Source organism: Myotis lucifugus, unplaced genomic scaffold (genome assembly GCF_000147115.1).
Source record: "Myotis lucifugus unplaced genomic scaffold, Myoluc2.0 scaffold_123, whole genome shotgun sequence".
NCBI lineage: Eukaryota > Metazoa > Chordata > Mammalia > Chiroptera > Vespertilionidae > Myotis > Myotis lucifugus.
This window is the reverse complement of record NW_005871171.1, coordinates 3,469,058-3,480,457: the sequence shown is the minus strand read 5'-3', so window position 1 is coordinate 3,480,457 and position 11,400 is coordinate 3,469,058. Positions and strand designations below refer to the sequence as shown.

Genomic DNA, 11,400 nt, shown 5'->3' with positions numbered 1-11,400 from the left:
AAGAGCTGACAGGAGACGGGACTTGCTCCAATCCCGCCGCCCGCCGCATCGCGCACATGAGAACAGCTCTCCGGGGCCAGCGCTCGCCCCGCACACGCGGGAGGCACTCTCATCAGGACCAGGGGAGGATGTCTGTCAGTCCTGCAGTGGGGCTGGCGCGGCACAGTGGTCAGTAGGTGGTAGCAGCAGACATTAGCAAACACTGTCTGTCTGTTGTCATAGTTGGACACCTTCGCCAAGAGCTGAGATGGCTCCCGGGCCAATGGTTTTGTACCTAGAGAGTAACAGGGTGGAATGTGGAATGTATTTATACAGGTAATACTACCTCTCTCTCTCTCTCTCTCTCTCTCTCTCTCTCTCTCTCTCATTAGATGGCTAGTACTTTCACATTCAGAACCGTCTTCAGTCTGCCTCGGCTAGGTTTTCTCCAAAAGAAATATAGGAGACCCCAGCCTTCCAGGCCCTCACCAGGCCAGAGGCTGGGAACCCAGCAGGAGAAACACGTGCTGGGCATGGGAATTCTCAGGACAGTTTTAACCAGAAGACAAAGATCAGAGTCTGAGTGTGTTTAGCGTTTGAAGAGGGGGGCATTTTTTCTCTCTGAAGTCGCCTATCTCACCAGAGTGGCCAGTGTTGAAGAGGTTTAGTGTCTGAGTGACTCCCAGGAGCATGCAGCTTAAAATGCATCTTGGTTTTTGACTGTAAGGTTTTCCACAGAATGGCCCGCGGGCCCGCTGGTGGACCCCAGGTGGAGGGCACCCCTGAGAGGGGCTTCAGGCAGAGTGTGGACACACACCACGGCCGAATGCACACCCCTCTGCTCTATAGAATGACGCATGCTTTCTGAACAAAATACCCGGGTCTGATCACAGACACTTACTGTGAATTCTGGGTTCCCTGAAAGTATTTTTTTTCTAAAGGGAACAAGGTAACGTATTTGAAACAATCCTACTGGAACTTGAACTTGGACTGACAGTTCCATCCTCAAAAAACGAGGAGACTGAACACTCTTGAGGGATAAACGCAGTGAACGAAAATGACAACTGTTTACAGATTTTTGGCAACATTTGCAGCAGGACCCTGCTCCTTGTGCACAACAACTGTTTTAACAGCTGCTTTCCCCTCTTTTCTCCCCCCCACCCCCCGCCCGCTCCCTGGAAACCCTCCTGTCAGGTTTCTGAGTCATGATGCAAGAATCCGGGCCTGAGACAAAAAGTAATGGTTCGGCCATCCAGAACGGGTCGGGCAGCGGCAGCCACTTGCTAGAGTGCGGGAGCCTTCGGGAAGCGCGGTCCAACGGGGAGGCGCCGGCCGTGGACGTGGCGCCGGCCGACCTGGCCCACGCGCAGCAGCAGCAGGTACTGTGCCGGGAGCCGGGCGTGGAGGGTGGTGGGTGCCCGCTCCACCGCTTGGTTTGACGCTTGGCCGCTGTGAGTGGCTCGTTTTCACTTGACTATCTGACTGTCCGCAGTGTCTCTTAAGCCAGCAGCGTGCGAGGGTCCCAGGGCCTGGCTTAAGAGATGAATTCCCGTGGGAGTTGGAAGTCTTGGCAACCCCTTGGGGGTGGGGGTGGAGGGTGAGACGGAGAGGACCCTGGCCACGCCCTCGGAGGCCCAGGGGCCGCAGCATACCGGGAATAAAATGCGCCTTTGGAAAAGGGGTGCACGATGCCTTACTGGAAAAGAAATGGCTAACCGACTTATGAAGCCTTATGAAGAAGAAATACAAATAAAGGGTAAGAAGTAAGAGGAAAATCAGGGCTTTATAAGAGAGAAAAATTAAGTGGATAAAAGTAGGAACATAGAAATACAGGCAGAATTGGGTAAATAACAGGCCAGACAGCAGCACACAGGCATCGGTGTGAGACGCGGCCCGGCTGCTGGGGCTGCTGCTGGGATGGGGCTGATCCTGTTAGCGTCTTATGTCCTCTCCTTTGGTGGCTCCCAACACGCACACACATTGGACGCACTCATCCCTGCTGTATTCTTTGTGGGCCTGTGCGTGGGTACTTGTGAGTGGCAGGTGAACTATTCCCAAAGGCGGCCCAGAAGCCGGGGCTGTGGCTGAAGTGTGGATGCAGATGCAGATGAGGAGCTGCCTTCGTCTGCCGGCGTTGTCCCAGTCACTCTTGGAGTCCGGATATGTTACTAGTTTTGTTAGTGATAACGGATGGTCCTTGTTCCATGTTAGTCCTTGATTCAATGTGCAGTACATAGTTACGGTGCCACTTGGAGAAAAGGTGAGAAAAAGAATGATGCGTTTTGGGCCTTTCTAACAGAAACAGGAATTGTCGGGGGGAGGGGGAGGGCAGGGGGAGAGCAGCAAGCCTCCCAGATATTTCCCTGGACCCCCTGCCAGAGAAGCGTGGGGCTGTCGCCAGATTTTATTCTCTTGCTCAGAATTTTTGAAAATATGGGCAGTCATTCGATCGTTGGTCTGTTCGAAATTGGTGGAACCCACAGGACACGGAACCTTCAGAGAGAAGGAAAGGGAAGCTCAGAGACCAGGTCACGTCTTAGCCGAGGCTCAGCTCCCCAACGCACCTGCGCCGGCAGCACGTCGGCTGGGGCTCCGTTTGCTGTGGAGAGACGGTGTGCGTCTCTGTTAGTCCACGCGGCCTGTTCTAAGCCATGAGACCAGACTGTTAGAGCGCTCATGGCGGGGAGGACCCACGTGTGTGCCTGTGATAGCGCTCAGTCATGGCGGAGAGGACCCACGTGTGTGCCTGTGCTGGCGCTCAGTCATGGCGGGGAGGACCCACGTGTGTGCCTGTGCTGGCGCTCAGTCATGGCGGAGAGGACCCACGTGTGTGCCTGTGCTGGCGCTCAGTCATGGCGGGGAGGACCCACGTGTGTGTGCCTGTGATAGCGCTCAGTCAGGGCGGGAACTACCCACGTGTGTGTCTGTGTTGGCGCTCAGTCGGGAGAAGGACCCGCGTGTGTGCTGCGCTGGCGTGTGTGGTGACCAGGTGGGCATGCTCTCTATTGGGATAAAGGACTGGTGTTTGGATGCCACTCTCTGTGCCCGCCCTGCAGAGGCCAGCCTCAGTGCTTCTCCCTGGAGGAGTGGGGGTGGGGCTGTTGACCAGTGTGTGGTATGAAGCCCAAGTAATCAGTGTTTAACCCACATTAATTAAATAAATGGAAAATTAACTTCTGAATTTTATTTGAAGAACTTAAAATCATTCACTATCTCAAAGTAGTAAGTCAGCCAAAAACTTTACATATATACCACACACACACACACACACACACACACTCCCTCCCCTCATAACAGCCATGACAAATTAACCTCACAGAAAAAAGTTCTAACAACATCTTCCTTAAAACACATCAATAGCAGAGTTAGTTATCACAGCTCCCCTTTTTATTTTGTTTGTAACCACTTTGGAAAAGATATCAAATAAAGGTCAATACCTTTTGATTCTACTTCAAAATTATTCTTTAATATTTTTATAACTGTTTTGTTTCTATTTGCCATGGACGTGTTTTTGGATGAAAGAAAGCGGTCGGGTCTCTCACCGCAGCTCTCACCTCGCACGCTGTGGCGGGCGGGCCTGTCTGGGCTTCTGAAATAAAGCACTGACAGCTGCTTCACTCCCCTAAGTGCTCGAGGAGCCTTTACCGGGCTGTTGGGGGAAAAGAAGCTCTAGATGAAATAAGAAAACCTGCAGGATCGCTGAAGTCCACAGCACTCGGTTATCAGAGTTTTCTTCCAACTGAAAACTGCAATAATTAAGCATTTTGGAGAAATCGAGTGTCAGCATGACGGACGGGCTGTTTTCATCCTCTTTACTCTGCAGGTTCTTACTTGCAGTGAGAATTGCAGCAGTGAGAGAATCACAGCCATGCTGAATTCATTACCGCGGCAGCCACACAAAACCGCGGATAAGATTTCAATAACTGCAGGCCACAGTTGAGTAAACAGTTGCACTGAAATTTAATTCCTGTTGACTTTTCCCCCATTCCTCGCCAGGGGCACATTCTGATTCTGTAGTACAAAGACAACAGGGGTTACAGCTTTGATTAATGTAGGACAGTGGGAGAGAATTAGAACTGGAAAATACGTTAGAAATCCACGGAACAAAAAGCCGGGGCTGAAAACCCTGGGTACAGAAACGAGTTAATTATGATGTCTGTGAGCTGAATGGGCAGGGTGGCCTTGCACCACTGCGGCCATTCATGATCTGGGAGCACGTTCCTCCGGCCAGGATTTAGGATAAAGACAGTCAAGCCTTGCCCTGTCTGATCCAGATGATGACAGGCAGTTGCAGGTGAGGAGGCCCCGCAGAATCAGCAGGGCGCTCCCGGCGGTCCACGGTGGGGCCATGGCTTCTCTGCTGGGTTTGATCTAATCGGTGACTAAATTGTGTCCAAATACAATTGTTTGTGTGTTTTTCTGATCACATAGCTGACAGCCTAGATAATGGGGGAAATCTGGCTTTTCCATCTTCTCTTAAAAAAATCAGATCTGCTCCCCCTGAGCTGATGCTTTCACAGGGGCAGCAGTTGTTGGGAGAAGAATTGCTACTTGAGCCAGGGAGCCCCAGCCCTCTAGTCGGCCTTGGTTCCGCCCAGCAGCCTTGTCCCTTGGGGCCCTCCAGGCCCTGGAGTTGGCAGTTCTGGTCCGGGAGCTCCATCCTCACTCAGAAGCCCAGGAGAGGCGCTCATCAGCTGGAGGAGCCCCCAGCGCCCGCCCCAGCTGCCTCCCCCCTCAGACCAAATGCATTGTCTCTGTGATGTTTCAGCTCCACTTATATCTGGGCTATAAAACTATTACAACAATAGTTCTCTAATAACATAATTTGATAGAGTTTCTGAGCATTTTCTTTTAGCCATTGAGTAACTCTTTACCCAATACCATCTCTGCTTTTTACTTCCTATTATGCTGCCCCATGTCTGGTCTGTGGAAGTTCTGTGTGGGATATGCACTCCTCCATTATGAAACTCAGCAACAAATACTATTACCAATTGCTGAAGTTTCTTCTTAAAGAAAGGATTTTAAAATGTCCAAAGCAATTTCATAAACTGTGTGGATTAATGCATTTTAAAAGTCGCGAGTTTAGGGAGCAGAGTTTTATTTCCATGTTGCTCAGATGAGAGCTTTCAGATAAGCATATCACATAGAGCATAATGTTTAGAAGTTTTCCGTGTACAGCATATGCAGCAGGTCAGTTAACAGAATGCAGCCTGGAAAATGTTTATTCAATAAAAATGAATAGCTGGTACATAAAACAGCGATTTCTTAACAAGATTCTATTTAATGACGGGTTTTTCAGATTTTTTGTGGGTTCCACCTGGCAGTTTTATTGTCTGCAAATCGGTATGGGGAGAGCTTCGGTCACTGGTTTTGAGGTGTGGCTGTCATTTTACATTTAGAGATAGTCTATAAGAAAGACATAAAAAAGGAGTTCTATGTGGAATTTAAACATGTATTGTTTAGAGAGTGTGGATAAGCTGTATGTTTATTTCATATAGTTTCTTTGATATTTGGCTTAAGGTGTTGGACCTTTTAGCCTAAAAGATAGTGGTACATGGTTTATGTTAATGTAAAAGAAAGAGACAGAATGTTGGATGACTATTAAGGAGGTAAGAGAGGCAGGAAGGATAGGGAGCTTCTGAAAAAATCATTAAAGAGAAGGAGGAGGATTCAGTGGGGAGGGGATTCGGTGGGGAGGGGATTCGGTGGGGAGGGGGATTCGGTGGGGAGGGGATTCGGTGGGGAGGGGGATTCGGTGGGGAGGGGATTCGGTGGGGAGGGGGATTCAGTGGGTTGAATTTTGCCCATGAAATGGAGGACGTAAGGCTTATTCATTACACGGGATGAGAGAAGCTCTGAGAAATGGGATACGTGTGACAGGACTCAAGAATAGAGCTTGTTGCGTAAGTTCAAAGGGGATGTGGAGAACACGCTGTCAGAGCAGCCAGGAGAATCCTGAGTGTGTATCCGGGGGTTCTCAGGATGTGAGAAACGTAATTATAATGACCAAAGTGTCAAGTTTCAGCATAAATCAATACGCAAACATTACAAATTCTCTTCATTTTCAAAATGGCAGAATAGATTCCTCATGTAGTTGTTGGCACTAAAAGTACGAGTGGAAATTGAGCAGAAGAGGAAGTTGTTCTGCCTACATCTTCAGCGTAACAGCCTCTGTAGAAGGCAATGCCTGGGAGAAATGGCTGTCAGTGTGTGGATGGGCAGGAGCCTTGTGAAGGGAGCCACCCTGACTTCTCACTCTTACCCATACTCCCATGAGGCTACACCAGCATCTCACTGGCCATCCTTTACCTGTTCCTCACCCTTACAGGAGTCCCCCGTGATGAGGTGGGTCTATAGGAAAGACTGTGCAGCAGTGGCCAGTTCCGCCTTATCATTCTTCTTTTCCTTTGATAAAGGTCGCTTATGACCTTCTTTAGGAATACACTCAGGGGGCCTTTGCACTGCAGCTGCCAGGCACAGTGTCTGAAGGGAGGGTCTTTAATGTCGTTGGAAGGGAAACAGGTCCAGCGTATCTGTGTCCAAACGGGAAAGTGCTGGAAGGGAGCGCAGAAGATAGTAAGGTTTATTGAGTGCCCTCCTGGGGCCAGCACTGTGCTGGGGCGAGAACCCCCCTCCCAGGTGGGAGGAAACCCAGGCTGTCATTGTAAAGGGAGCTCTCTGCTAGGCTACACTCCTTTTGGAGACAGAGTTCAAATATCACAGAAAATATTGATGGCCAAAACTATCCTGTAGGAATCGATGCCACAAAATGTTATAGAAAACAACACAAACAAATGAAATAAAACTGAGACAGGGATTCAGGTAATTCTGGCAAATAATGAAAAGGCAGCCACACAATGAATTTCCACTCTTCTCCCTCCCTGTTATGGCTATTTCTAGAAAAGGCATATTTCACCCTGAAGGTTAGACTTGGTTCTCTACTCTGTGAGCTTGGACTGGCCTTTCATCCAAACATTGTTTCCAAGGGTTATGGACATGCGATGCGAGCCTTGTATGCATTCTTCCCAGTTTTGATTACCAAACAGTTCTGTGTCATTAATCTCTCCATTGAAAACTAAGACGGCACGGGAAACAAGACGAAAAAGAGCCGTGTGCTCAGATAAGAGCGCGGGACAGTAGAAGCTCTAGGAGGGAAGTGCGCATCGCTACCTTGACAAGGTAATTTCAACTCTGACCCCTGAGCGCATAATAGTAATAATAATAACAATAATAATAATATACTCGCTCTCTCTTGTCTAATCAGAAATCTCTTATTGAACTTTCAGGAGGTCTGACTTTAATGGTAATTTGTTGACAGGTTAGCTTTGATGATTGCAAAGAGTTTGCTTTGCAAAACTCTCCGGCTTCTGTCTGCCCTCTGAAGGCAGGGACCCACTTGCTGCTTTGCAAGTGCTTGCCGTTATCGCCCGCAGGTGCTGAGCAGGCGGAATTGGCTGTTTGTATAATGCAAACCCGTAGCTCCCTGATGAGGTCCAATGCACTGTTAGGTGGTGCACAGAGTACTTGATAAAAAGGGTTACAAGGTGACTGCTTTTATGACAAAGTAGAATAGCATTATAAATGCAAGTGGCAGACGGAGCCACAGAGGGAAGTTTATGTAGAGAATTGAACCCCATATTAGAAAGGTTCTTTTCATCACTTGGTCTTTGAACTCAAATCTATTGTAATTGTGAAGTGTTACTTGTAACATTCCAGAGGCCCTTTGCTCAATACTGTTTGATTTGGTTCAGAGAAATACAACCACACTTTTCTTATCCTCTCTCACAAGGAAATGCTGGCAAAGGAGTTTCACACTGTGACCAGGTCTCTGCTCTGTCCCAAGTGAGCTGCCCGGAAAGCATGGGTAACTTGGTTTCCCAGCTTTAGCTTTCTTAAAATTCATTTATTCCTTTGTTTGCACGCTCTTTCATTTAGCTAATACTTGCTGTGCTTGCCTATGTGTAAGGCAATGTGGGGACCAAACTGGTGCGTGGCGTGTTGGTGTTGGGAGAGCGTGGGGAGTGGCAGTGGAGGCAGCGGGCAGGTTCGGAGGTCAGTGGGCTCAGTGTGTGGGGGGCTTGAGTGTCTAAGCCAAGGAGTTTCAGAGCAGAAAGGCCAGAGAGGAGGCAGTGTTCTCAAGGTGAATTAGAAGACTGGGCCTGGCCTGGCTGCAAGGAAGGAGATTCAGAGAGTAATCGCAGTGACAGGATATTGCAGCTGGCCCAGAACCTAGTGCTGGGGCCCGGACCCTCACTCCTCTAGTTGAGGGCACCCTGTTGTTGACCATCTTGCTCCCTGCATTTCTCAACTACGGTTGAATCCATTCCATGGCGTTCCTGGGCGCAGCATGGCACCTGGCCCAGGGCACGTCTTGGGCAGACGCGTTGTGAGTGCCTGGAACAGGAAGAGAAAGGAAGCCTGGATCAAACGTGAGTGTTGGGAAGCAGCAGGGCCTTTTGAATTAGATGTGGAAGCATCAGGGAGTGGGAGTAATGAGGCTGATTCAGGATGCCCATCTGAAGACCTCCCACGGCGGCACCAAGAACGGGGAGCATTCCCGGGGGAAGAACCCGAGCTCCCCCTTACCTGTCACTGTCGTGACTGTGGTGACATGAGAAAGAAAGCACAGATATAATTTGTAAATAAAGGACGGACTTATTTCCCAAAGTCCCCCCCTTTTTTAAAAGTGTTTTTTAAAAAAGGACCCTCTTATATTCACTAAAGCTTACTGTTTGACTGTATATGTTTATTCAGATTAAAATTATGGAGACTCGTCCCTTTAGCTTTGCCAGTTACTAATGAGTATATCTTCCGGAGTCACAGGGGCGGTGGGTGCTGATAAGCTGCTTGTGATCCTGTTGATCATGGAATGAACTTGTCTCTGGTAGAGACTGAAACTAAGATGCTAGATCAGTGATAACGTCTCCGTCCCACATGGACTCTGCTTCTTAGAATGAGTTTGTTTTTTAAAGCGAAGGGGGTGCATTTGGGTTTCTTTTGTTGGAAAGTCCAATGTGCGTGTATCAGACAGTTGGAGCAGCGGAAGGCTCCCCTGCAGATGCAGGTCAGCTGCCCGTCAGGTCCGGCCTGGGGGTGAGCTGCGCCCGCCCACGGAGGCCACTGGGGGAAGGCGCTCTGCTCTCTTCCACCTTCTGCTATGGCACCTCCCAGTTCCCCGGGTCTCCCTGAGTTCCGCTGTTATACCTACAAAGACTGCTCCTTTACACTGGACCCAAAATAACTTTAACTTCCTAACACAGATTCATCTTTAGCAAAATTTCTTAAAGTAGACCATTTACTACACAATTCATCATCCGCACAACTGTGATTGTCAGTGTCACAGTCTCTTGTTGAAAGAATCAGCTGACAGAAACCTGTTTCATCTCTGTGCCTTTTCTCTCCCTCACCACCCCCCACACACTGAAGGGGAGCTGACATGGCGTCTTCTTAGTCATTCAAACCCAATAACTTTTCATCTGAAGGTTAAGTGGTGAGATATAAACTAAAAGATGATAATATCAATTCCATGTTCACTGAAGGGCACAATAGACCTCTTTCTAGTAGAGGGAAAATTGTGCATAAAATGTCTTTTGCTTTTCAACAGCAGAGCCATGCCTCTCAGAGCCAAAGAAAGAAAGACTTTTGGAAAATTTAATAAAATAATACATAACATCCTAAAGTAAGGCAAAAGTGGCCTTTTATTATTACAATTATTAAGTATTAATTTTTCAAGGTTACATGGTAAGAAATAGTTCCATTGTTACTGCCGCCTGTATTGCCTCCTGTTCATCCTCCCCAAACCCAGCGGCCTCTGCAAGGTTAAAGGCGGGGGTAGCATGGTGTGATGTGCGTTCATTCCGGGCTGTTTTTGGTGCTAATGTGCAGATAAATAACACCGTGAGAATATTGCTCACCTTGCCTCTTTTTCCCTCCAACTTGTGGTATTTCCATTTCGACTCCATAGGAATTCAACAAATTCAACATCCAAAAGGATGAAGTGAAAATGGCTTCACCATGTGCATTTTCTTATGATCTTCTGATTATCTCATTAGTTTTGTACTTGTCTTAGAAACGCAAAGCTGCGCTGTGTATTATATGTGTATGCATGTGCATTTATCTAGAGCAGCGGTTCTCAAACTGTGGGTCGTGACCCTTTGGGGGTTGAACGACCCTTTCACAGGGGTCGCCTAAGACCATTGGAAAACACATACATAATTACATATTGTTTTTGTGATTAATCACTATGCTTTAATTATGTTCAATTTGTAACAATGAAATTGGGGTCACCACAACATGAGGAACTGTATTAAAGGGTTGCGGCATTAGGAAGGTTGAGAACCACTGGTCTAGAGACTTCCTGTATCATTAACATCTTTTAAGAGGGGAAAGCATCACGCATAAGCTGAGTGTGTGCTATTCACAATACTATGGTCCAGAGGATATCTGTGATAGTGACTCACAGTTACAGTTGTCAGGAGTGCATCTGGAAGGAATTTTAACCCTTTTCGGTCCAACGTCGAGGCTGACTCGACAGACCAGGCGCTAGGAGCAGGTCCAACGTCGAGGCTGAGGTCAACACCGCAAACCGGTTCAACATTCAATCCCGTCAATTAATTTGGACCAGACTGTTTGAATTCCAAAAATAAAATTGGACCACAAAGAGTTAAACTTGTCTCAGCCAGTTCTTCAGTATCTTCACTGGAAAGTTCTAGGTACAAAGCACGTGTGAAGCCTGCAGATATACCAGGGATTGGTGAACTAAGCCAGGAGAAGGCCAAAGCTGACACCTCTTTTTTTTAAATCCTCACCCGAGAATATGTTTCTTTTGATTTCTAGAGAGAGAAGGAGGAAGAGGGAGGAAGGAAGAGAGAGAAAGAGAGAAACATCGTTATGAGAGAGCAACATGTACCAGTTGCCTCCCGTACATGCCCAACTGGGGCTCAGTCCCACAACCTTTTGGTGTATGGGACGAGGCTCCAGGCACCGGAGCCACTGCAGGACTGCCACCTGTTTCTTGAGGACGGTTTTATTGAGGCAGCCACACCACCTGTTCACGATCGCCTATGCTTTCTCCCTACAGCAGCCTGGGTGAGTTGTTGCAACAGAAAATGTGTGGCTCGCAAAGCCTAACATACTTATTATCTGCTTCTTTACAAAAAAAAGTGTGCTGACTCCTGGACTCCTGGATTAGTGGATGGCAGATGTGGTAAGATTAGCCTTTCAGAACCTTCTACTCTTATTTATAGTTGCGGGATCATCACTTACCCTTTTCTAAATTATCTGTCAAAAAATTACCATAATTTAAGACATTGTTTTGCACTTTCTGGAGCGATAAATACCATTCCTCAGGCTTTCCTCCGAGCCATGTAATTGAATGGATCTTACAAAGTAAAGGGTCTCCTGTCATGGGCAGTCCCAGGG

The 11,400-nt window shown here is 47.9% G+C and overlaps 1 protein-coding gene across 4 annotated transcripts in view; it reads left to right on the top strand.

Moving 5' to 3' along the window:
- The first annotated feature begins 1,184 nt into the window (after nt 1-1,184).
- The window catches only part of FOXP1 (forkhead box P1), a 213,530-nt gene continuing 203,314 nt past the window's right edge, over nt 1,185-11,400 (top strand). For all 4 annotated transcript variants that reach the window (XM_023758106.1, XM_023758108.1, XM_023758109.1 and 1 more), the window contains exon 1: nt 1,185-1,358. In XM_023758106.1, the coding sequence (XP_023613874.1) occupies nt 1,185-1,358 (174 nt within the window). The remainder of the gene's footprint in view (nt 1,359-11,400) is intronic.